The sequence below is a fragment of the Chroicocephalus ridibundus genome, chromosome 18 (assembly GCF_963924245.1).
Source record: "Chroicocephalus ridibundus chromosome 18, bChrRid1.1, whole genome shotgun sequence".
In the NCBI taxonomy this organism is placed as follows: domain Eukaryota; kingdom Metazoa; phylum Chordata; class Aves; order Charadriiformes; family Laridae; genus Chroicocephalus; species Chroicocephalus ridibundus.
This window is the reverse complement of record NC_086301.1, coordinates 2,598,368-2,625,913: the sequence shown is the minus strand read 5'-3', so window position 1 is coordinate 2,625,913 and position 27,546 is coordinate 2,598,368. Positions and strand designations below refer to the sequence as shown.

The window sequence follows — 27,546 nt, the reverse complement described above, 5'->3', positions numbered from 1 at the left end:
GATGTATAGAGAGGAAGCGAGGGCTGGCACGAGAGCGTATGCATCTCTGCACATGAGTTGTTAAGGCACAAGTCCTTCTCTGGTTTCAAAGGTACCATATGGCTGTGTAGGCACTTTCTGGGGCACTCCAGCATGCACACAGTTCCAATTGTGCCATTGACTGAATCACCATTGGATCATCAGCACCACTGAATTCTGTGGCATTTGAGCACCCAACGATGACTCACACCCAGGCAGTTTCTGAGGCCACTCTGGCCTCCTAGCACACCACCAAATACCGCTGAGCATCAGTCAATGAAATAGCCAGTAGTTTTTCATATTTGTACACTTTCATTATTTGTACAAAGGGTTTTACCTTCAAAATCCTTCATTTCTAAATCAAGAGGGAAACCTAGTGACAATATAACCTAGAAGCAACAGAGAAATAGAAGACTTCAGATCAGCAGAATACTATCCAAGCCAAAAATCAGTCAAAACTAACAAAATTTTAAAAGAAACAAACAAACAATCAGATAATGATCATTTAACTACAAACTAAGCCCTTATCTGACACTAGATTTCAGTGCTGTGAATCTGTTTCCTAACAAGGACACTCAGGGTTACACAACATGATTGTGTTACCTAGTTTCCTAAACCCCTCCTGAGTATAGCATCCTATTAGAGTCTCAGTTCAGAACACTAAAATTAAGGCACTGCACCAAGCTTAGCCTCCTTGCTTTCACCCTGGATTAAGCAAAGGCACCAATAACACCAATTCATATTTATTCTGAGTTATTCTCAGCAAGGATAAATGACAATCTCTCCTTGACAGGTACAGCCAAACTTTATTGCCTAGAAGTTTGCTGCATTGGAAATTCTCAGACTGGATTTATTTACTTTTTCTTTATAATGTGCAGCAGATAGGCAGCATTGTGACAGTTTAAAACCACAGTTTGTTTCAATGGCTGCAGCAATGAGGAGACAGAGCCTATAAATGGCATGAAATAGTGGTCTGGAGATAAGCATCGCTCAGATTTAGCGGAGAGCAAAAATTCTAAAACTATTTAACTTAAGAAAATTATAGATTCGATGTGATGCAGCCAAGTAGCTCCTTGCCTATGTTATTACAGATAGTGTATTTTTTGCTCTTGATTGAATAAAGCAAGTTGTTCACATCTTGACTAAGAACTTTTGCAGTGCAGTGACTCATCTAGAACCTTTTCAAGGTAGACAAGGCACAGGACAGAATCCTTTTGCTGAAAGATTTTCCAGAGCAGTTAGGGCTTGCGCTCTCTTTTCATAACAATAAAATAATATATAGAGATCGAATACTGACAAGCAGCTCTGAGCTGCCTCATGATTAAAGATTAGATTGTTAATCCACTAGAAAAAGCAATAAAATAAATAAACAAACCAACCAACCATAAAGCATTTCATGGCCTTGGCCGCACTGAAAGGCAAGCCTGAGTGCATTTTCCCTTTTTATGTCAAGGGGGAAAAAACCTCAAAACCACCAAACAAACCACCAGAAGGCACTCTGTGAAGCTTTGTTGGAATCATCTGGATGTAAAACACTTTTCCTCACTGAATGAAAACACCTGTTTTCCAAAGAACTTGCAATGTTACACATTAACTGTCTGCTCATGACTCAACACAGGGCGTGTGCAAGGCAGAGTTAACGAATACTGGAGAGGGACTGCCAGCATGCCAGGTACCCCCTGGCACTTCCATTGACACATCCCTCATTCTCAGAGGACTCTGCGCCCTGCCTTCAGGTAAACTCAGCAGCAGCCATGCTGCTGCAATACAACTCTGCGTTGAAGCTGCCTATACTTGGTCATGACACGAATCAAGGAAGGCATGTTTTAAAAATTCAATTTTATGGCCAATAGCTAAGCGTTTAAGAGACACATTCCAGTATGCTTCTCTCTGCTATGTAATCCCTTCCAAAAATTCCCACAGTGCCTTTTCTAGTGTACTAATTTGCTCTTAAGGACTGTTACAGTCTGGCTGGCACACAACTTAGATGTAGACCCTGTCTACAGAAAGATGCGTGAAGCAATAGGGAAGCTTTCATTTCAAAAATGAAAGCTTTTGTAGATTCTGGCCATACAGGAATGTTTAGTGTCTCTCACGCCCTAGAAAATCTTCTTGATGGATCTTGGTTTTGCATAAAATCTGAAAAATGCGTCTAATTTTGAAGGCTGTGCCTGTGCTGGCTCTGTCTGATGGGTCACATCTGCTCTCTCTTCAGCTGGCTTGAGTCTGGACACAATTCATTTCTGCCGTCTGGATGACGCTGACATCAGGGAGGGGGTTTCACACTGGTATTATTGCTCCCTCTTCTCACATCCCACAGCTCCCTGCAGCCTCTGGGGAACCCCCTCCCATGCAGGCATCAGTACAAGGCTGGCAGCTCAAGCCAGAGCAAGCTCACTCTGCCTGGCCTGCCATCAGCAGATTTAGAGCTGTGATCTGCAGAAAGAATTTATTTCTCCCCCCCCCCAGATATGCTAAAGCCATTTCCTCTGTAACAGGAGGCTGCTGTTAGGTGCAAGTATAGATCTAAAACAGGAATAATCTGGGAAGTCGATTCCTAACACAATGGAAAAAGAAACTTTGGTCAGTCTTTGTTGCTTACTGACCTCTTGTCTTACGAGACAGTTATTTAAAGACGCTAATATTGAGATTTTATTGTCAGCTTATATTGCTAGCAATTAAAACCATAAAAGCTTTTCCTACCTGAAGAACTTGGGTATACCCGTATGTTGCAGCAAGATGTAAAGCTGACTGCCCTTTGTTGTCTACAGCATTGACATCTGCTCCTGCCCGGATCAGATCATAGACAATAGCTGGCTGCCTAGCAGTGACGGCCACCAGCAGAGGAGTCTGAAAACAGCAGCACAGCAGATAAAACGTGAGAGTCTAGAAGCAGGTGCTATCATAAAACAAGAAACAGGGGAAGGATGTCTGGGCTGAATGGCATCTAGAATCCCAAGGATTGTGGTGCATAAACCAAAGACAGCTCATAGGCAGATTTTGAATCCCACATATTAGTATCCACAGCGTCAGGAGATGGGGGCGTTTCCCAGCTACTGCTAAACTCCCTCTTGTACTCTTCAGCCCTAATTTGGATGACAATCCAAGTCCGGCATTTTTGAGACACTGTTTATGTCAGGTGCAGCCCTCTTAGCATAAATCTGTTTTCATAAAACCTTTGGCCTCAGACACTACTGCCAACACATACGTATACTCCTGGACCAGTGTTGTTTCAGATCACTCTCTGAACCATGGGCTGAAAAGAGAAGGTGGTCATACTCATCTCATCCCCTCTAATTTTAGGATCCTGCCAGAGGCACCTAAGCAAGGTATATCAGTGCCAAAGGCTTCCTTTGCAGCAACAGAGACACAGAGCTGGGTTTTACAGGGCATCAGTGGCTGTCAGTCATGCAAAGACCACAACCATCCCAAACACCGCTGTTTGCAAGAGAAAGTGGTCCATATTACCTTTCCTCTGTGTTCCTTGGCATCAAGTCTTCGCAGCAATTTCATGCGCTCTGCAGCTGCCAATGTATACGCCCTCATACCTTTAGCTGCATAAATATGTAGAATTCTAAGACAGTAAATAAAGACACTGGTCACTGCTTGGCCATGAACCACCCTGGGAGCAAAGTTTTACAGAGTAGCATAGCCAGTTTGGGGGTTTTATACCCAGTGTTTCACAAAACCATGCCATAAGCCCCACAGGGCTTGACCTTGCAAGCACCCACTCCCATGGAAAGGGCTTCCTACCTGAAAATAACTGCAGCTTTCAAGAGCCCTCAGCACTCTTGAGCTTTGGCATACTGTCTCTCCTTTCCACTTCAGCACTTTCTTTCAGGTGAGATTTGCCCTTGTGCTGGGAGGTATTGAAGTCCTCCACAAAGCCTGGCATTGGGGCCCAGTGTACCTTATAGTGTGTATTTATCACTTGTTGGAGTGATACGGCCTTGTATGCATTGGTGATATGTCACCAGCTGGGATAACAAACAGCCTGTTCAAAATGGTGTATTTGTAAACAGCCTGTTCAGCTCTACTTCTTTATAAAAACTACTAGTGAGAGGGACCAAGTCCTTATCTTGTGCATAAGACCAAGAGTTGTCACAACCCATAGCAGTTATGGACTTGCTGGTGACACGGCCCTTAGCGACAGGGAAGACACTTTACCACTTCACTTTGGTTGCCTGGCTCTATGGCAGGAGCTGGACAGAATTAAACAGAGCTGCTCGCCACTTCCATTCCTCCAGGTCCTATTTACAAGTGCACCAGGCATGCACATGTGGCTTTACAGTTTCCCTTTGCGCAGGAGGAGACCATCCTACAGGCAGTTGTACCAGCCTCTGAGTTTGTTTCACTCCAGACAGCACCATTTGATACTTTTTAGTCAGGTGGTGGTAGACAGTCCCTTCTTTCCTCAGGTAATTTTGTACCCCAGAGCCACACCTTGCAATTTCACAAAGTAGAGATGCGATTTTACAGCTAGTCTGATTTGCAGTCAAGCTCAGCATTAGCTGTGGGTGCACACCCACACATCCCCATGGATGCCAATAGAGGATAATAGTGATTGAACTAACATCTGAACTGCAGGAGTGCTTCTGTGAGTAAGGACTGCTTGAGAAAACAGTGCCTCCAGCCCCTATCTGGATCATGGAGTTCCTCCTTAGTCTGCCTTAATGAGCAAAATTAGCAGAAACTCTAACAGCTCATCTGTGGTTCTAGCCTGTGCATATGTTATTGAACTAATTGATTGCTAAATCAATGCTGGGTTACCATTTTGGATAGGAAATAAAACACTTTAGGCATATGAAAGTTACTGTAGATCTTTATTGAAAGAGAATGTCTTTTTCTAACCAGAACAACCCAGAAAGAAATTCTGAAACAGTTCATCATTGTTTGATATTCACACACAGAATTTACATACATTGAAGTGAAAGAAATTTAAAAGCAATCTTAGCAACCACAGGCTCGATTCACAACTGCATTATCCCAGTTTTACCTACTGAATGTCTTTGTGCTTATAAAACTGGAGTAAGCAGTGGTGAACTAAGCTCCTTGTAATTAATTTCTTTGCTGGGTTTTTCTGCAAATGTAAGCCACTAATTTCAATGCACCTGAACTACTGCTATTTTCAAACAACTTTATGATCACTTACATGATCTATTGCTTATGTATTCCCGATTTGTTAATATTAAATAACAAAATATGCTTTGGAAGTCCTTGAAACTTTCAACCTGAGCTTGCAAACTTCACTCAGGCATAAACTGTAAGGTCACTTAAAACATTGCCTGGGTGACAACTGGAGAGCTGGACACCAGGTAATAGTGCAATAAATTATTTTGCAGTTAGTCTTGCAAAGAATAAAATCACCTACGGATGCTGGGCTTTAGAAAGCAGAAAAACCCAGAGAAATTGTGTTCACCAGCCAAGAGCCCCTTGTTTATTAAGAAAGCAATAAACAGAGTTAGAAGGGGATGCATCTCCTGCAAGTATATTTGACTGTGGCACGACACTCCTGAGCATCAACAATAATATTTACAGTTGCATCAGAGGAAAAAGTAAAGCTACTCATTCTCCAGGAAAGAAAATCAGAAAGCTATAAAGAAAATGTGTGCACCTGTGGGTCTGGGAGACTACAGCACAGAGAAACTTTCCATAGCAGTAAGGCACAAGAGAGGTCACTAAGGTTCCTTGGCTCAGCACGACATCACCGACTTCACACTCAAATGCTACAGAACAAGCGAAAGTATTGCTGGCTAATGGTAATGACATGAATTCCTTGTTAGACTGAAGTCCAGACCCTGTCTTCTCAATGATCTCCTGATATAGGGCCATGTTTTGCAATCCTGACTCATGCAAAACTCCCAGTGACTTCAGTGGGACCAGGATCTGTCCATTGGTAGAACATGCAGCATTAGCAGCCAGACACAACATCAGCCCCCCGTCTCAAAGGTGGATATTTTAGAGTCCAAAAATATTCTGCAGCTGAAAGACCATGACTCCAAACTCCTGTCCCACACCTACGTGGCTCTCTTCCAATGACAGACAAGGTGAGACCTTCAAGTTACATCTTTGTGTGAACTCAAACCTTTCATCTAGGCTACTTTGTGATGGTCTGTAAATAGGGATGTCTGTTTTCAGAATAATGCAGATACCTGCACCAGTAGAACAAAACTACACTTGAGTTTTCCAAAGGAGCAATTCAATTTAGGAAAGAAAAATGTCAGTTTAGGCCCTCCAAATGTTCTCTAGTGGCCTAGGTCAGGTAGAGGTTTCTCCACAGACAGAACAAAGACACACTCACAAGGCATTTATGCTGAGCTCTAGAAATCAGTCCTACTGAACTAGGTCTTGCCAATATTTAGAGGCAAGTGTACCCTCACCAAATGCTACAGTTGGCCATGGCTACACTATAGTATGTCAATTTGAGACCATGCCCTGTGTCTGAGGATGAAAGTCACCTCATGCTGACGCTAAGCACAAGAACTATGCAGTATGAAAAGCCTGCCTGGGAGAGGCAGCAGGAACTGTAACAGCAGAGAAATCTTGTGCTGGGCCTCAGGACAAAGCAAGTTTCACACAATACACAAGTCATGGCATGCTAGAGGTGGACACTGAAATCACAAGTAAAGTTCCCACCCCACTGTCTTTTCCTCTGTACTCAAAACTCACTGCGGTGCCAGGTGGAGTATTGAGTAGGTGAGGATCAGGCCCCAGATGTGCAACCTAAAGACCTTCAACAGAGAGAGCATGGTTTAAAACATACGTATCATTGTCTTCATCTTCTAGAAGCAGCTTCTCAATGGGCAGTGTGCCAATGACTCGTCTGGCATCCTCCAGCTCCTGGGGGGCTGGTTCAGGAATGGAGATTGGCAAGGGCACAAACTGCGGCCCAGAAAGAGTGGAAGAGGCCGGCTGGTACTGCAAAGTGGAGGCTGGCAGTGCAGAGAGGGGCTGTGCCCATGGGAAGTATGTGAGAGGTGGCTGCTGATCCGTCACCTCAAGCTGAGGCACTACAGCGGGGGTGGTGCTTCGGGGCTGTTAAAATAGAAGAGAAATAAAGCAAGATAAAACAATTGGCCACATGGGGCGGGGGGAGGACACAAACCAACAGACTAAGGATGCTCAGTCTCACTTTTAACATCCCTTTTCCTGTCTCTCTGGTAAAGCTTTATACTAGTGTGAGAGTTTTCCCACGCTGGCTCCCATGAGAGCGGTGACTGTGGCTGTCCCAGGTGCTTGCTACCAGTAGCTCACACTCATGTCAAGTTCCCTCTGAATTTCTGTTCCCACTCCCACCCTCCTCACTGTAAGCCCACGAGACAGTTAACCCTGTGCTGAAAACTGTCGTCTTTGACAGTCTCTCTTGCAAAAGCTGAATGCATAGGCACAACTTTGCTGCCACAAGGTTGAAGGCAGCTTATTCTGGCCTCTGCGACAGCCCATCCTGACCAGACCCTGTCAGCCAAGGCAGAGCCACATTTGAGATGATAGCCCTTCCTCACCAGTGAGGCCACAGGATGCAGGCATGGGCCTTTGCTGATTTGGTGTGTCAGTTACAGCAGCTGAACTGAAACATTAAAAGGAAAATAAGCTGCTTGACTTCAACTGAAACAGAATTCTCTGCCCTTCTCCTCTAAGGAAGAGAAAACCATCTTGGATCAGACAAACAGATCTTGTCCAGCCTGAAACCAAATGTTCTGCCCAGTTTACATGCTATTTTGGCCTTGCTCTTCCATCTTCAAATAGCAATTTTTGAGAAATTTATTGCCAAGTCATTCTTCCTGCTCCACCTGGTGGATGTGTTTCCTGGCATCCCATTTACTTTTTTTTCTTTTTTAAGTTTAGAATTAAAAAGTGAAGAACTTCCTGGATACTGCTCAGATCTCTGGTGGGACTGTGTCCTAAGTACTTGTCTAGACAACAGCATTTATTGACTATAACGTCACTATCCACTCAGTGAACTACTTTAATTCTGCTTCCTCAGGTATTCCAAATCCAAGCTGAAGAACAGCTCCTCAAGTTGGAAGTGATGACAACAGTAAACGTAACATTCTCCATTATTATCCCTGAGCTGCAAACAGTATTCTCCTACAGTAAATAACTGTTCATAGACTTGAACAGACTCAGGGCAGTGGCAGCCCTGCTGATGACTTGATGAGAGATGACTCATTTCCCAGGACAACAGCAAATAACAGCATATGAGTTAATAACATGGAAAGTCTGGAGGAGCACAGAGAGCTGGGGAAATGGCAGTGAAGCATGCCTGATTTCAGCGCAACCACAACGCTTTGTCCTCCTCAAACCATACTAATGTCCAGCACAGTGTAGACAGGTTCAGTGCTAGAACAACTGCGTAGCATGGATGCAAAGACACACAACATTATAGAAATTAAATAAAATATGCCAATTACATCCAGTACTCCCTATGGCTCTTCCTAGGAAGTGGGGAATTTGCTGTCATTTATACCTAGGTATTTTTGACTTACTGCAAAATTGGTGATCAGCGGTTGAGAAGTATAAGTCAGAACAGATGAAGGTCCAACCAGTGTGTAACTGGGACACATAGGTTGAACATACATATCTGCTGTGTATGGACAGCTGGCTGCTTCATGAGACACATAATCAGGGTAAGTAGTCCACTGAGTTAAAGGCTGTAAGGATGTGGGAGAGGGCTGGGAGATCCAGCCAGAACAGAGCGCTCCTTCATCTGTGACAGGCACGGCAGAGGCAGCAACATCCGTATCAATGCAAGGCTGGCCTAAAAAACAGGAGAGGATTAAAACCTGGTTCAGCATAGCCTTCCCTGCAGCAGGGCTGACAAACACTTAGAAAGTCAGGGAAACATTACCCATTGGTGAATAGGAAGGAAGCGGCTGATGGGGCAAAACGACCTAGAAGAGAGAAGAAAAACATCCAGGGATTAAGACCGTAAGCATTAAATTCAATCCCCTCTGAGAAGCACTGAGAGACAGAACATATTAGCTATTCTCAGCAGATTATCAACTACTACTTCAATGTCGGTGCCTGAATGTTCCCACCTGCCTCTACAGAGGGCCCAGGAGAACTGAGGCTGGCAGCCACTACACGTAACCCCAGCCACAGTCCACATGTCCCTTCAGCTCAAGGGCGCCTTAAACAGTATTTAAACTTGTGCTGCAGAGGGAATTCCTCTTCAGAGAGGAGCCAGTCAGTCTGTTTCCTCCTGGGAGGACAGATACAGGTAGGCTGAAACCAAGAAGCAGATAGCCAAGGATGGCTCTGGTTGATCGCTTTTTGTTCTCTTGAGCAAGCTGCTTAACTTCCAAGCCACTTTCTGTTCCTCGAGTTAGATCCTGCCAAGTGCAAAGCACTTTCACAATTCCATTAAATCAATGGTGATTGAAGGTGCTCCGCACCCAAAAGGCACTCCACCTAAAGTAAAGATATATTTAATGGTATCTCCAAGTAGAATGAGGCTGCATTGCCTACAAAATGCTTTAGAGAAACAAGGATTTCTTGCCAGCAACATCCAGTATTTGCCAGCTGGTGCCAGGGCTGGTCAATCATTTAGCTACCGAGGAAGAGTTTTCTGCCTGTGTTTGTTTTTTCTCCTACCGTTGTAGCTGCCGTTGCAGCAGCATTATGAACATTTCCCCGTTTCCTTTTCAATAGCTCCTTCACTGGTTCTTTCACACGGACACCTTGATAGGGGCGAGGCTGTGGCTGCTGTTCTGGAGCAGAAGCTGAGAACAAAAAAATGCAGGTGACATTTATTTTCCTTTCCTGCCATTTGCTCTGAGACAAAATCTGCATGGCAGCCTGCTTGTCTGCAGGCTCTACTAGTCAACGTGTCTGGAGCCTGGACTCATAAACATTTTGTTCCTTAACTAATGATGTCTTTTGGCCCATACATGACATCAGATGGCACAGGCTTTCTCTCTGCCTTTGCTGCTTGGATGCTGTGATCACACAGATTGATCACGAGGACAACCTAATCTGAAATAAGTATGATTGCAATTCCCCCCAGCTGTTAAATAGCTGCAGCAATACTGAGAAACGTTTTTTTTTCTTTTTTTTTTTTTTCTTTTCAAAAGAGCATTCGTAGATAATTCACAGCACAAGAGCTTCCGCAGGCTTTCCAGTCAGGATGGTCTGGAAGCCAGAGCTGGTGGTTTCCCTGCCGTTCTGGCAGGTATAAACAGCAGAAGCCACGTCCTGTCAGGCACAGGGCATAATGAACGTGTTCTGTTGAATAAATAGGCATATTGCTCTAGACATTTATGAAAGCCAGGGAGGATGTAGTACAAGGAAAAGGGGTTGCTGCTGTTATGCAGAGGATAATACTCCATTCCTAAAAGCAATAGCTATCAACAGACCTCCACCTCCCTATGGTGAGCCACACACTCTGAGGGGAGGCGAAAAAGGGCTTCCCTCTTCAAAACTTAGCAGCCAGGTAGACAAAAAACAAAAGCAGAGAGAGGCACTAAGTATGCTGATTCTCCTCAAACTGTCTCTAGACTAAGCCTTTCATTCTGCTGCCTTCAATGAAGTTTCAGTGTGTCAATTGTGATCTACTTTTTTTTTCCTCCTTAATCCCTGAGGCTGAAATTCTGTTTTCTCCAGGCTTCTCACAAAAATAGCGTGTTTATTTTATTCCTCTTGACTTCACTTGTGTGTATCTGCTTTCTGTTCCTTCAGTGCCACTGATCTGCAGTGCAGCGATTTACACCCACCTGAAGGACAAATCAGACCGAGTATATCCAACAGGCACATAATACAGATTGGTTAGTAGATATTCAGCCTATGACATAACATAATTGCTGGCCGGTAGATATATAAAAAAATAGAGATTAGATATTCCAGAGAAATACACTGTATTCTGTACTTAGACACAAGCCATAAATGCAACCCAAATTAGAAAAGCATCCTCATTTGGAAAGCCATTTAACTCATCACTAGTTTGACATGCATAGCTCAGCTTTTGAGAACAGGCAGGTATACTTAAGTGCCATCCTGGACCAGAATCACGTTTCTCTTCCAAACAGAGCTTTGCTCATAGCCTGGCCAGGATGTTTATAACTTGGTGAGCTGGGACATGACACAGTATTGCAGACAGTTATATTGCCAACACGTCTCAGAGTTTATACCCATAAACTCTGCTCCGTTTTGAAAAGTAAAGCTTATGGCCAACTAAAAAGGCCTATCACAAAGCCTTGTGACAAGTGAAAGTAGAGGAAAGCACAGTTCTTCTCAGAAGCCAATATTATCAACCCATATTTTACATGAAGTATTTGGAGGCAATTGATAGCAGAACAAAACCATAGGATATATCAAAGCTCGTGGAGGCCCGATATTTGTAAAGCCACTGATTGCAGTAGTGGTTACCTGCCCCTTTTTACTGCACTTTGATTTGTAAATATGCTACTTGATAAGTTTCCATTGTGGACATTCTTTGTGGGACTTTAAATTGGGTTGCATTCTCATGAATCCTGTGGCTTTGGAAATGCAGTTAACCCAGAGAATTAAGGTCACTTTAATTCTGCATACAAGCATCCACAGGGGTTTTAATATAATTCACCTTTTGCTTTTTAAATGTAATTGGTATTAATTTATCTGAGTGCAAACAATAGACAGTACTAAAAAGTGCTGTGGTTTGAGCTGAGATCTCTGAAAAGGAGCTGAATGCTAGACCGGAGGTCCAAAATAAAGACCATCACAAAGGTGCTTTCTTGGTCTTATATTTATTTACATTTGAAACTTATTTATCTGTACTTCACTGAAAAGCTCTTCAGAGTCAGACATTGCTGCTGTTCTTTATGTTGAGTGAAAACATCAACTCCACCAAAGCAAATAGGAGCTCTGCTACAGATTGCATGAGAGACAGAACTGTACCTCTCCAGTAGTATCTTACCGCCGAGTCATCACACTGATTTCAAAGGGCCGCCTGGCAGAATTAGGGTGGGGAAGGATGTCAGTTTCTAACTCCAGGTTTGGGGGATGGGAAAGAAGAAATTTACTGTAAAAGCTGACAAATATACCTATTCACAGTTTCCGGTGTAAGCAGAATAACCCCCCCCCAAAAAAAAAAAAAAAGAAGAAAAAAACCCAAAGTCTGCAGAACATATTTCAGTTCCCCCAAGCTGACCTCCAGAAATAAAAATAATATAGCACAGCTGCTTTTCCACTGTTCAAGTGTGTACCAGGTCTGAGCATTACAGATGAACCACAGCAAAATGACTTTTGGCTTCAGTGTACAATTCCTCATAAAGCAAAAGAAATATGATCATTTAAAAATAAAAGCATTTTGAGAAATAATAACAATTAAAATATCCTTGTAAAGGAAGCACCTGGATTTAGTAGCCTCCAACTCCTTATACCAGGGTTGTCCTAATAAACGATGAAGCCTGCCTTGGACCAAGTTTCAATTATATTTTTAATTCATGAGCTGCAAATGCACCAAGGTTTGCATGCCCAAATTCCATTCAAACAAATAAAAGCAACAGCAGTGCGTGTGTTCCAGCACTCAAGTGCCTACTGTGTTCCAGCTTGTCTCATACAATTCAAGGACTGTGGAACAGCCATATCCTTAATGGGCACTGGATCTTGATTTGCAACAGCTCTCCAAAGTTGGAGCCGTATGAAGCATCAGAAGCCAAGAAAGAAGAGAAGGAATCTAATCCAACCTGTAGGAAGCTTTGCAATAGTTCCTATGCATAAATATATTTTAGCTCATTGCAATACTTTTGTCAGGCAGCCTTACAAATCCATGATGTGTGTATACGCTCAGGTTCCTTTCATCAATGTTATCACTTACTGTATTTGTTAAACATCGACAAAAGCCTAGCATAAACATTGAAGACTTTTGAGTAATCTTTCAAAGTGGCTGGATAACACTACAGCTAATAAAAAGGTACCAAATGCAGCAGTTCTACTAACTCTAAGTATGAAGTGACAACGGAACAAAGTCAATAATGATGTTTGATTCCAGACCACTTTGCAACTCAGCCTGAAAGCGTCCAGACTGCACAGAGAGAGTTGAAGGTTGCCAATTTCAGTGGACTCTGGATAAAGACTTGACAACTCCATTAGTGCTGCTGTTAAGGTCAACACACTCATCTCTCCACACTGGTTATCCCTCTGCCAATTGGTTCACACCTAGGAAAAAATATAATTTTTTTCTGCTGAGTACGAGTCCAAGTTGTGCTGAACATAGCAGGCATAGGCAATAGGGATCTTGCTGTTGGCTTTTGGGGAGCAGCTCCAACCCCAGCTCACAGGCTGACAAGAACTTCAGGAACACGCTTCACACGACTCTTTGCCCAAGGCGAACAAAGCGCTGAGCAGACTAATGTGTTGGGTAGTAATCCTATAAACCCCAGCCTTCAGTTGTTTGTGCTTTGGAGAACCTAACTGAGAGATGTCCTCAGTATCTAGTGCAACAGTCAACAGTATCCCATTTCTGCATGGTATTTGTCATCCCCAGATATTTGTCAGTACAGTATCTATATGCAGACACAATCTTTTTAAAGATGCCTGCTTCTTAATAACATCCATGAAATGCTGGTCTGAGTAAAAGATCAGACAGGGAAAGCATACCAAGACATTGCCAAACAATCAAACCAAGCAACTTCAAAATGCATCTTCCGCTACATTTTTATTTAACCATTGCAGATATTGGAGGGAAGATAATGGCAAAACAGCTGTTGGAAGACTGCAAGCATTGAAGTGTGTCAAGTTTCAGATCACTAAACTTCATATTAGCACCACCAACCTTCACACACACATGAACTGCAGATCAGTTTAAACCTTCATCCCTTGAAACAAGTCAGAACGATTTCCCATCAGGCCAATTTTCAGTTTGAAATACACTGCTAATCTTTAAGTTTGCACGACTACCTGCCTGCAACAGCAAATGACATGCTTGTCACTGTTTCAGAAGATTTACTAGTTTTTTTGCTCACACACTAGCATGTGATAAGCTTATCACTTGATCAGCATTAACAGTGTAAATATTTTTCTCTTTTCCTCTTTCACCTCCAAGTATAATAAAAAATTGACAAGAAACACAATAGAAAAGTTTTTCTTATTTGCAGTAACACCAAAAAGCAAACAATAACTCTTGGATAAGAAGAGGAATTTTGATTTGAATTAACAAACTAGTGAGTTTCTGGGTTGGATACTGAAGACCAAATTACATTAGGCAGCTGCTGACATTTTTATTATACACAGTGAACTTTGGCTAATAAAAAGAAAAAAGTGGCCTAGCTTTGTATACATTACTTGGATGTTTACAGTCTAATAAAATCCTTTTTACAATAAGACATCAATGTCCATTTAGCAGGGGATTAAATATTTCATAATGGTTGTCTGCATTTTACATTGACTTCAGATACAGAACCCTTCAAAAATATTTTTTTTTTAAAGTATTAAAGCTAGTAGAATTATTTTGGGTTTGTTGCTGCTTTGGAAATGAATCATGTGATCAGAGCTGCCATCAGAACTGAAACGACTGCTTCTGCGATATTGATAATACTCCACAGTACATCATGGATAACTGTGAAAAGCACATTGATAAAATATAGCTCTTAACAGCTAGGCAGGCAATTCTTTGTATGAGAATTATTTAATCAGCTTCCCTTGTATTTACATCCAGTCTACCCAGCCATTCATAGCAGTGGATCAGCAAGGAAAGATGAAGAAATCTAAGTCCAATTCTTAGCTCTGCCAGGATCCCTGTATAAAGTTGAGGGAATTGGTAGATCTCTGAAATTATTCAGCTGCCCAAGGATAAATGCTTTAGTAGAACTGTCAAAAGCACTTTTCAGTGGTTTTAGAAATCCCTGCAAAGGAGGGTCTGCATTCCTTAGGCAATTAGATTCCCCTTGAAAACTCAGAACTTTACAAATCTATGCAACCAGGAGAAAAAACACTCCTTATTCCTTTTGGCTTTCTTGTGTTTGTACCACTCTTACGACAACAACCTGCCAGTCTCCACAGAGGTATTTAGGTGGTTCTGGAAAAGGAAATCCAACTGCAGCCATTCTCATGGCAACAGCCAGAGCTTGGATGCTTTGACTGTAATCACAACACCAGTACCCATTTACGCAAGGCAGTAAATAGTGTAATATTTGTTCAGGTCTCTGTGCTCCCCAGAGCATAGGGAGCTTGGGTGGGAGGCTTGAAGTGCATTGCAGATCGAGGGTTCCCCAGTCACGACCAGAAATGATGAGCTCTGTCCTTACACAGTTTTTCTCAATATGTTTCTAAGAGTGAAAAAACAAAGTGATCTTTCTGCGTCTCTGCTTTGTGGTAAGTCAAGGGGAGGGAAACAAAGCACTGAAATTCATTTAACTGTCCAAGATCGCAGATAGTAACATGACAGGGAATCACTCAGGAGAAAAGTTATTCATTTCAACTTCATCCCTAGCCCTCAGCATCGTCCAGGGTGCATCCCTTTTTTAACTGATCCAACCGATCAGTCAAAAGTGAAACACTCCGAAGTGACCCATCTGCAACTCATGCCCTCAGAAACAAAAAATCAGCTATTTCTACCAAGATCCTCTTAGCGAGTTGTGTTGGTGGTAACATGCTTGGGTGGCTAGTAAGTACCAGGTCCCTAGTACCTGGCCTAAACTGACTAATACAGACCTGACTAATACATTCTCTGGCTGGCGCCAAGAATGAATAACCTGCCATAATGTGCTCAGACACAAAATCATGGGTACAGCATTGCCAAATAAATAATGAAACAACTCTGAAAAGGTTTATCTGTATTCCATTTGGCTATTGCTTGCTTCATTATCTTGTCAATAGCCTTTCCATCTGAAATGATATGTCTCAAGGCCCCAGGTTTACATGTCAAGGCCAATTTGAAGGGCTGAATGTGCAGCTCTTTTTATGCATTTGACACATCCCAAATCTCCTTTGAAGACCATTATTTTTTGTAGACAATTCTGACAAGGAAAACTGGAGTGGATTATTGTCTGTACTGTTTGTCGCACTACAGGTGGGTATTTCAATAAAGATTTAGTTAAATGCAAAGCACTAAGCAAACATCTGGGCAGAGAATCTGCTCTACAATAAATAGAAGAAGTCAGAGCATGAGCAAAAGAGCCGAGCGATGGTTCATTGCTCAGCATAAGGAAATGAACTCAGGAGCGTTCTGAGCATAATTAAATCAATAGACTACATATTTTGCTTGCTTACCAACAACTCAGTGCAGCATTTGACTAGGTCTCTTTCTGCTTTCTTATATAGCACTATAACTACAAAAGTCAGTGAAAGATAGTAGTTTGACAGCAGTATATTTCAGAATTATGCCCAGTATGTTTATTTTCTGGTGTTTATCTGCATTGGAAGATTGCCAAGAATCAAATTAGCCTTGGATTCTAGCAGGTCCACGTGCCCTTGTACCCTGCCTGCGCCATTCTTGGGGACACAGTATGCTTTTGACTACTGTCCTTTTAAAAAAGCTCTCCTTCCCACCTCCAGATGGTCTAAATGAGTGGAATTTAGGAGAGCACTGTGCAGAACCTACATTCTGTTCCATCACTGGGAAGGCGCTGCAGATTGGCAAACAAAGTATTTTTCCACATGGATAGAAACAAAATCAAGCGGAGATCTGAAGACACTTGGGAAACAACATGAAAGGCTGGATAGTAATCCTTGCTGCTTTGATTATTCTCACCAAAAAAAGAAAAAGAAAGAAAAAAGCAAAGTTTCCAAGTGCCAAATAAGAGTTGGATGCACTGGCCATGTAGCCACGAGGGCTACTAAAAATTATATGTTTCAGAACAAGAGAACCCCTATTACAAAGGGGAAGCTGAGATAGACAGAAAGTGTCTTAACCATAGGTCTCACCCGCACCTCCTAATTTCTCCCAGCCCATAATACTCTTTCCATTTTAGTAGTGCAAGCTTTCCATTGAATTGCTTATGTGGTCATTCGTAGAGCTTTGCACCTGCTCTGTAAAGCATGGATGGGCTCAACTTTCATACTATCCATCTTTCCCAGTGGGGCTTTACCAAAATTAAAACTCACAAGGTGCAGCATATTGCAGTTTCACCTCTCAGACTCATTATCTGATACTTTCAGAAAGGCTGTAGAGAGGCCCACATCTGTTGTGGGTAGAAAAGGCTTTATGCACTTAAAAAGCCTTCGGGAAGAGGTTTTCAAAGGTGCAAATTCACATGTCTCAGTTGCATGGGAAGCCAAGCAGCCTGTGAAATAGCTAAATAGCTGAATGTCTGCCTTATGTGCAGAAGTCGCATTGGACTGCAACACGAGTTGAGTGTCCAAAGCATTTTGACCTAGCCAAAAGCATCACCTACACGTGAAACTCTTGCAGAATTTCAACCTGCTTGCATACCCTCTCATAACAGAAACCATTTGCATGAAAGGTATGCTCATTTTGTTTTCAACGTACACGAGGTAACTGTCTGGATAAAGACACATAAGAGGAAAGTAGCTGGTGCTGCCCATTAGAAATTTCCCATCCCTGAGGGGCTGCTGGGCTGCAGAGCGGGCCTGCTTCCATTCAGCAGAATCCTGCCAAAAGCTGGGAAGCCCCGATCAGTCACTTTGCTTCTGCCGTGGGAGGGGATGCTTTCAGGCTGAGACACTCTCTGGGGTTTTGCTCAGCGGAAGCTCAGGGCCCCACTCCTGCAAAGAAATGCACTGTGCTGTGACCCCGAGGGAATGATTTCCAGTGCGCAGGGCCAGCCATGCGAGACTCCTTGGAGGACAAGAGCCTCTGACCATAGCAGCTGAGGGCAAGGTCTGTTAGCTTTCCTTCTGTTCCTGCAAGGCTTTCCACAGAAGGGTCCCCTGAAGAAGTGGGAAATTACCCTTCAGGAGGTGCCCATGAGAAATGCCCTCTGGTGAGGTCACACCTATTTAAATGCGTTCTTGTGTCACTCTTGGGATTTCAGTTCAGGAGAGTTTTTTGTTCTTTGGTTGTTTTTCCAGCGCTGTTGGGTTTTATTTTTATAGCTGTGGAAAAAGTATGTAAACGATACCATTCCTTCTAAAACCTCCTATTTTGCTAAAAAACAATTTTAACGCAAGTCAAGGCAAGTTACTGCACCAGAAAGGTAAGAATGCTTTAGCATCCAGTGGGCCCTTTGCTTCCTCCATCAACATAATGGTACATAATCTACCTGCATCCTCATATTCCCAAGTCATCCTGCTGTTTAAGCGTGTAAAGCTGGACTTAGTAATTGTCTTATTTTTTAATCCAGTCTCCTCCAGAAACCAGGTCCATACTACGAAATTTGGAAAGAAGCCTTAGGAAATTAAATGCCTGACTGCAGTTGACTTTCACCAGCACTCCCTTTGTCTTCCTTCTGGCTCAGTTATTGTGGAATCCCTGCTGTCTCTGACAGATCCCAAGCGAGAGAAAGGTCTCTTTTACATTTGCCCCAGTACATGGTTATATGTCTCTCTAGTCTGGTTACTCCATAATACAACTGCTTAGACCACAGGGAAGTAATTTACCTGCAGGGTGAGAAATGTCAAAGCCTGACATCCATTCCTGGGAGTGCATGGGTAGGTGTCAGCCTAGGTATCATTACCCAGCTGTCTGGCAGCACAGTACCACAGGTGTGCAAAACGAAACAGTTGCTCTTGTCAGAGCCATCTGTCTCTGCACCAAATACGGGATGCTTTCTCCCATACTTGGGCAACAGCTTCACCCACCCCTCAGAAGCTCCCCACAGACTTACTGCCCATCTATCCAGGATGCCCTTTTGCCAGAATACCAGAGTAACTCATTTTGATTTTAACTGTACTGAAACTCTCTGCATGGCAGAGGAAAGCTCCTCCTATTTCCTAGGTAAGGAGCGGAGCAGAGCAGAGCAGGGCTTTTATGCTCTCATTAGCCTAGGGCTCATGAAAGCACACACCAAGTTCCCTGGTCACCCATACTGCCTCTGCATCAATTTATACTTTAGAGCAAGCCAATGACTCACATGTGGGCACTGGGACATCCATATGGTCACCGGTGGTTTGAACCAGATGGTGCAGGAAACTTGAGGCCACAGCTGGTCACACTAACAGGAAATATAGGTGCACCAGAGACACCAAATGGAGACTCACAGAGATACTAAGAAGTCTAAGTTCCACTGAAGCCTTTGGGACCTGGCACCTGAACACCTATACTGACCTGAGAACCTACCTACAGTTGTACAGAGGGTCTCCAGTAGAGCAGGCAATAGCACCCAAGACGCCTGCATCCCAGTCATCAGAATACTCTTCCTGTCTACCTTCAAAGCCAAAAGTACATAATTCATTACTGTAATGGTGTAGAAAAGAAGCAGGGTTAATAAGATAACAGTTCCATGTTGGAAAAAGGAACCCTAACCATGCAAGGACACAGCAGACAAAGACAGCAAATGCCGACAGCAAGCACAGACTCAGCCAGGAGCCACCTACAGAAATTTCCCCTCAGCCCCTTCCATGTCTTAGTAAGCATAATGCCAGGCTGCTCTGGCAACCAGACCAGGAGTCAGAGAGAAGTCTGGCCACTCCACTGGCTATTCCATCTGACCGGTGTGAAAAGCACTTCCTCAGCAACAGAAGTCAAATCAAGGCAGTTACTATGTGTCATGCAGGCTTTCAGAACAGCCAGGAAGCACTGTTTTAACAAGGAGATTCAAATCTTGAGAAGCTCAGGGGGGCATGGAGGGGCAGGTATTGGACAGAAGTTGTCATGTCTAGAAACTATCAACAGGGAATGGCGGACATCAAGAGATAGGTTTTGTTCTCTTCTCACACAGACTTGTAATTCCTGCTTACCTTTGAAAGCGGTGCATGTGTCAAAGAAAAAACGCAAAGGAAAAATACCAGTTTGGTTACCCATTTTGTTCCACTTAAAACATCAGGTTGTTAGTATTGCTTTGTCATTGCAGGGAAAAAAACCCCAACAAACAAACCATCAGTGGACTTCTGAGATGGAAGATTAGATTAAAAATTTGAATCTAATCAACTTGCAGTATGCTCCGCATCATATACCTGCTGATTCTGAAAACAGCACAAGATAAAGGGGGAAAGAAGGTGTGTTGCCACACTGCTCCAGCTTGCTTGCTGCTTAATACTTGTCAGACAAATTGAAACACAATTTAATAAGCAGTCAGACCTTCTTGTTACAGTCTACAGTATGATTTCACAAATATAAATTTGAGCTTCCAAAGTGTTCAACTGAAAAAAAGCCGGAGAAATGTGTGACAGAGAAAACAGACTTAATTGCTACTAAGGTCAGAAAGGCGTATGCATAGAAAACTAACCTCTGAGCAACCTACAGACTATTATATAAAAGATTAATGTTAGTTCTGTATGAGATAAGTCACTGGCAAACGTTTAAGAAATTAGCTTCCTCCATTCAGGTATATTGTATTATTCCAGGTTAACAGAACAGCATGGTGAAATGCGAAGGATGGCTGCACAGCTGCAAAAATAAGCATCGTCTACAGATCCATAAGAGTGAGAACGAAAATCTTTCAAGAAGCAAACACCTACCTGTATTATGATCAGTAAACTATTTGAGCAAAGGTGGGCCAAGAGGAGTGAAATTATCTTGAAAACAAGAAAACTGATTTCCTGTAAAGTCATAACTGTATTGCCCTCAACTGCTTTGTTCCTTATCTTTTTTATTAGTTGAAAAAATTACGTATCAAAAAAGGCACAGAAATAAGATTTCTCACAGGTTTCACTTTTAAAAAGGAAAATTTTCTGGTATGTAACCACCGTAACCTTTGATATAATACCTGCATCCTGTTATTGTTTTTATGAATCATAGTCTTCCACTTGATTCATAGTGATGAATGCCAACAAAGCAGCAATGCGGCCCTGTGTTAATATCCCTATTGGAAAATTAGCATCATGCCTTATCATTTATCATTTGCCTCTCTTGAGCCATGCATCTCTTCATGAGTAGTCTCCCATGCTATGCTAATGTTTACTTAGCGTAATAAGATTACAATCTTCAGCTTTTATCGCAGTTATGAAAAACAAATCGGAGCTCACTTACATTTTTGCCAGTGCATATTCTGTGTCAGGACGGAGTCCTTTTTTCTCTTTGATGAAGATTGCTTGGCTTTTTAATAGCTAACGTGTGTTTGACTCCTTTACGGGGATGTGATAACTGACTGTCAGGATGTTTCTTTCAGCTTTTTAAAAGCCCCATGTTCCCGCTGAACCCTGTGATGTCATCACATCCTCCAACCACAACCACTTCTATATTTTCCCTTGCTCTATGTTATTCTTCATAATGCTATACGGTTCCTCCAAGAGCACTGAACTCTGGAAGATATTATGCACAGAAAGGCATTCGATATCACCAAAATGTATTTGAACAAACAATCAAACCTGGAGCCTGACACATAGGAGCTTTTACCATAGATTTACAAAATTAGGCCAAAATGTCGTAAAGCAGGAAAAAAATCACAGGTTCTTTTAGTAAGATTTTTACTTTCTGTGGCACTAATGATGGTCTGGTTTCACATAAGACAGCGTTCTGCTGCTCCAGATGGCCTAACTATTGTCTCCAGACACTTCAGCTAGACTGAACCAGCCCACACGCCATGTCTGCCTGGCCCTTTAAATGTGCAACACTTAAAATACAAAACTTGAGTGTTTGCTCCTGCCTTATGAGAATCTCAACTCCCTGGGGCCACTAAATTTGAACTTATGAGGAAACACCTGTAAACACTTCAAGCCTCATTAAACGAGGACGTCCTTCATTTAAAAAAGAAACCCTTTTTCTGTTTTGTTTTTATCAAAATACAACACTTCCTACTAAAGAAGAGACAGCCCTTCAAAAATAGCTTGCAAAGCCAAAAGAAGGCTGAGAGATACTTACCATAGGCGTTCATATAAGTTCTTATCATTAATAACAGCACCATTACATCTTACCTATTCACACCATTGCATGAACATAACCTCTTAACATTCTTTCCTCTAAAAATCAGACCATCATGATGAATTTTCACAAGTAACACTGACTTAGGATCTTCGTTCCCAGAGAAATATTTGGTGGAGGCTGCACAGTGAGTTTAGGATTCTGGCGTTCCTATCTTCCTGTTCCGTTTTTAATCACTGAATTGCCATGGCACAAATTTCTCTTCTCATAATAACAACAAGGCAGGATCTGGTCAGTTCTTTGGCCAGGAGTCTATTAAAAGAATTTCCTCCCTTAAGGGATGCCAAATACCTCTTGGGAGTAGGTCCATTTTGTGAACCATTTTGCAACATACCATTAGCATTATATTTAATGGAAAACCCCAGATTAATCAAATGAAGATGAATGCTTAATTGTATTCCCTCTAGTTCAAAGAGTTGCCAAAAAAAAAACCACAAAGAAGCAAATCCCAAAGCAAGCACAGAGAAAAGAAATAAGGAATGTGTACCTCCACGTTGCTGCCCTCCAAAATAGCACCCACCACCTCAGTTCTCAAGCATGAGGGCATTGTTTAGCCACATTTTGCATATCTGCGTTAATGCTTACTTCCAGCCACACAGAATAATATCCTCTGTGCTGTTGAAGTGCTTAGTAATAGCAGGCGATCTGTTAGCTAATACTTCATAGATGGACAGGTAAGCTAGGGTCGAACTCATAGCCCAAAATAGCCATATGAAGAGAGGAAGAATACTGCAACTGGCTTCAGTAGCATTTCAGTTACACCGAAGCAGAAAGAATTTGTGGACTCTCCTATCTCCAACATTAAAGCATTACTATATTTCTCCTTAAACTAATGGAACTTAATTTTAGAAACCTCTTAAATTTGTAGAATTAAGACAAATGCTTGTAATGCACAGGAAATTTCTTCCTGACAAATTATGTCCTTTGAAAGCCAGGGCCGGATCATATATTTAAATTTTCTTCAAGCTTACAGCACAAGGCAATCTCAGGAAATACTGGGAGAAGTTCCTGGAGTTTTACTTGAATCAGCATCAGACAATGTCAGAGAGTTTTTAGAACTCTATTCTGTTGCAGTTTTCTTCTGGAAATACCTGAATTCTGACATCACAGAGCTACTGGAAAACAGCATGGTTTTTAGTTTTTAGGCAGGTTTCTGCCAGGAATAAGACCTTATTTTAAGTATGAGAACACACACTGTGTACATTTCTGCTCTGCAGAGTAGCAGAAGCACAGTATGAGATTTGTACACATCGCCTCTTAGATGTGAATATATGTGTATGTGAAGGCAGACCACATAATACACAAAAGTAAATATACAGACTCATATTAAAAGAACCTATATATGCATATCATCTTACCTTTAAGCATACTTTAATTGTGCTTACAAAAGCTGTGGATAACATTAAATCACTCAGGATTAAACTGGTTTGAAGGTCTTTATATCAGTACTTTAAAGAGATGAAACCAGGCAGAAAAAGTTTTGTTGTAATAAACATCTAAAATGAGGAAGTTGCAAAAAAGGGCATGTTTTCCACAGATAAAACAGCCAGCACTATTTTGGTAGCTGATAATCATCCATTTCCATATTTTACACAGTTACCAGATAACCTTTTGATGTATTTACAAAGAATCACACTCCAAAAAGTAACTTCGCAGTTATACATTAAGATATAAAGGAGCACATATGTGTAGCTTGGTGACCCCACACCATACCAAGCAAAATGAAAGCTCTGTCAAATATAAGCCTCTTCTCATTTCATGTATTCTACAGAAAAATGCAGTTTGGTTAAGGACCATTTTAGTAATGACGTCCAAAGGAAGAGACAAAAGCAGAGAGCAAGATGAAAAACATCACTTAGCAAGTATCATATTTGCCTCTTCCTTTGACAACTATTTGCAAATCATGATTCAGGTTTATAGTCTATAAATATGGCTAGAGCTTAGGCTATTGTTAAATGATCAAATAGCACCGACAGCAGGAAGGCTGCTTGTGCATAGCTGTACCTTTAAGAGTCACTCAGAAAATTAACTGCAGCCTTTGCCACTAGATGACTAGATGCAAATCCAGCTGCCTCCGGTCATGCCTTGACCTGTTCACCATAACACCAAAGCAACACGCTCTATATCAGGCTACATGTTAGAGTCAATCAAACCTTGGTTTGGCAAGGAACATCTCTGCCCTGAGTCATGGTACAATTTCTCACGTTCCTGGTGGCTATACTTTGAGTTATATCCTGAGACCAAAGGATTCACAGGCAGCGTTATAATTTGGTCTGACCGCCACACACAGCTGTTCAAATAACAACCTGAAATTAGCTGCAAAGCACATGAGAGCACCCATGCACTGTATACAGTGCAGGAACGCTTCTCTTTAGACTAACAGTGAGATGCATTTCTCCTAAGCAGGGTTGGTGGCTCTATACACACAAGAACCAATCAAGGGTTGCAGCAGATCTCGGTGGATCCCTGCAGCTGGTCTCAGCAAGGATGGTAAGAGTGAAGTGCATGCACTACTCAGACTGCATGTGCCTTATCTCTTCTTCCAGCCAAGATGATACAAGCGTGGAAGAGAGATGCCCAGAGTCAGTCCTTCCATTAAGGTCTGTGGGATGTGTACTTCATCAGACAACAACGGGTGGAAAATCAATACATCAGCCACAGCGTTCAGAAATCTGCAGTTCCCCTGCTACTAAACCACCTGCTGCCAACCAGATGGCAGGACTTTGATGTGAACAGTCACAGAAATTACAGACAAATCCATTCTTTCCGCTTTTACACAACAAAGACTGCCTCCATCACCCATCTTGTCTGTAGGCAGCAGTGGATTCACCAAAATCCACTGCAAATTGCAGAGAGCCATACAGCCTGTAAAGAAACCTCTGGCCACTGGTTCCCCTCACTACAGAAATGCAGATGAACAGGATAAAGTGATTGAGAGAAGGCAGTTGTTTGGTAATCTTACAGTTAAGCTCACTGCAAACATCAATGGGTATCTACTATAAACCTGATGCTCCTGTTAAGGGGGAACTAAAAGCAAGAACTGAGCCTACTCAGTGCTGGTAGGAACATGTCCCTACAACAATTTTGAGTATATAAGTGATATAAAATCATAGGGATATATTATGTTTGACAAACTGAACCTGAGCTTTATCTCACTTCCTAATCTCTTTGATGCCTTATTCCCAGGACAGGATTTAAGCTCATAAGTAAGTGGATTAATGCTGTTGACAGATGTCCTGGCTGTTGCTTTTTGTTGTTGTTGTGGAGAGGTTTTTTTGGTATAGTGGTGGGCTTTTTTGTTTTGTTTTGTTTTTAAACATGTCAATATTAGCACTTATATCCTGCCATAAAACATAGGAAGTATGAATATATAAGCAGTAGTTTGATATTTCAGAAAGTTTTGTGGTCTGCAAACACAAACATTTACCTTTAAGAATACAATAACTAAATTAATAAATGGATCTCTACCTCGTAGATTTGAATGAGCGTTTAAGAGACAACCATGCTTAGAAAAGGTTCTCATACTTCTTTCCTAATCAAGAAAGAGAAAGAATAGAGGAAACAAAATGCTGAGCCTCATTTGAGGCAACAAGATCTGACATTTGACTGAAAAAGATTTTCTATTTCAGCTTACAAATTCTGTAACCCACATCTTTATTTTGTAACATGACATTATATGTGAAAACATAGCAAGAAACAATCCAGAACCAAAGCCCACACAGTACAAGGCCAGGATTCGTTCCAGCAAGCTTATGTAAATCACATCGCCTAACTTAGGAGCCTCACACTACACCTTGCTGAACTCCATTGGCAGAACCAAAACAACAACAGGTATCTGTCTCCAGCGGTATGAGTCACCCAAGTCCAAATCACCTGCTGGAGGTGCTTATTTCTTTTAGTAGACCACACAGCAGGACTAGTACAATGAGGCTCCTAATTTTAGAGTTTGATTAGACATCAAAAGAGTGGGATGAATAAAGGCCTAAAAAACCTCAAAGCCAAAGCCCTTCCCCAAAGTCAAAGTCTCTGTTAGATGCAGAGATGTGCCACAGCTTGTCACAAACAGTGAGCAGGTAGCTGACCTCCTTGAGAGCATGAGGGACATAACTACTATGAACAAGGGCAGAGGACAATGGCAGTGAGCTGCATAGTGTGTCACAATGTGGAGTGAATTTTCATGCTCTGTCTACAGACCATTTACCAGAGAACAATTCCTCAAACACGTCTAAAGGATGTTTGAAGAAAAAGTTTTACTTCAGTCAACAAGGTAGTGGGGGGATAAATAAATAAATATTTTTTCCCCCTTTTTCAGCAGAATGTGGTGCTGGTGTGAAGGATACCAGGACTCCAGGAGGGATATCGTAACAACCTGATCAGATACATTTACCAGGCAGGGCAAGAGAGACTTTTAATGACAGCTGGAATAAATCTCAAAGACTCTCTGAATAATGCCAGAATTTACTACAAGCGCCGCTGAACACAGCCTAAAAAAAAAAAAGGACACGCTTCTGATTTCACATGCGTTCAGGAAAGGGCCTGATACAGGTATAGAAGATGGCATCTCCTACTGGGACAGCCTGTTCCATCAGCTTTGTATGTTACAGGCTCAGAGAAGCACAGAGACATACTAATTTTGCAGCAACCCCTCATCAATAAATAGTCCTGTGGGTTTTAGGTGGGTTTGGGGGTTTCTTCTGTTCTTGAGAATACTGCCCCTCTAAAGAGATACACACTGCAAGGCAGGGCCAGGAGCAGAGCTGAAATAAGTGGTACACACATCTCATCATGCAACACAGGCTGAGGCAGCTGATAGGCGCTTAAGTGCTTTGCTCAAGGTCATATAAGAAATCTGTAGTAGTGCTGGGAACAGAGGCCAAACTTTCAGGGATACCCTTGTGTACAAGACTGCTTGCTAATCATATGCTTCCTAAGGAGTGTACCACTTTTTTTTTTTTAATACTGTAAGCAACGTTGAAGCAAGCATGGTACAATAAACTCAGTTATTTTTTTTCTTTTTTAATTTTTATGTGAGCCTCACACCTTCCCACTTCGCCCTCTGAAACAAGTTCTGATTCATACCTCAGCTTTGATAAGGAACAAATGATGCAGCCTTCATATATGCTCAGCACTAGAGATTAAATCCTTGGGCAGCGTAAATCACCATAGCCCTTATGACCTCTCAGACAGTGAAGATCTGAACCTGGGACATTCCACATCCACTCCAGGGTTATTGCACATTTTTTCACACAAAGTAATGTCCCATACTGATCAGGCCTAACATGCGGCACTAAGGAAAGCATGAAACCCTTCAGAACTTCTGCACACAGACGCCTAAGTGAAGCAATTTCTCAGCGTCCTCAAGAAAGTGCTGCGTTCTGGAGTAAAAAGAAAGTAAAAAACCCAAGCCAACCATATTTCTCACACTGAGATCATGTCTGCACTTACAGAGATGAGAGTTTCCCATGAAAGAGCACTTATGTTTTCTAACACACATTAAGCTCTAGAACAGACATTTCCAGGATTTCTTTGTACTTTATAGTCTTTATGAGATCATCTGGTCTGTTCCTGAGATCCAAGATGTGACTGGTTTACTACCCTCCAAAAACACAAAACAACCCCCCAAATGACCCCAG

The 27,546-nt window shown here is 42.1% G+C and overlaps 1 protein-coding gene across 1 annotated transcript; it reads right to left on the bottom strand.

The window, feature by feature from the left end:
* Positions 1 to 4,923: 4,923 nt before the first annotated feature.
* Positions 4,924 to 21,132, bottom strand: POU2AF1 (POU class 2 homeobox associating factor 1). Its single transcript, XM_063355282.1, has 5 exons — positions 21,023 to 21,132; positions 9,613 to 9,740; positions 8,867 to 8,909; positions 8,505 to 8,776; positions 4,924 to 7,053 (listed from the first exon to the last, which is right to left on the bottom strand). Exons 1-5 carry the CDS (start codon positions 21,036 to 21,038, stop codon positions 6,742 to 6,744), a joined length of 771 nt encoding a protein of 256 aa, XP_063211352.1. The 5' UTR covers positions 21,039 to 21,132; the 3' UTR covers positions 4,924 to 6,741.
* Between the last annotated feature and the right edge of the window lie 6,414 nt (positions 21,133 to 27,546).

Bases quoted from the DNA above. Each gene is read 5' to 3' on its own strand.
- POU2AF1 (XM_063355282.1), bottom strand. The intron at 8,777-8,866 runs GTAATGTTTCCC...CCTGTTTTTTAG, and splicing joins TCCTTCCTATTCACCAATGG to GCCAGCCTTGCATTGATACG. The intron at 7,054-8,504 runs GTAAGTCAAAAA...CTATTTTAACAG, and splicing joins CGCTGATCACCAATTTTGCA to CCCCGAAGCACCACCCCCGC.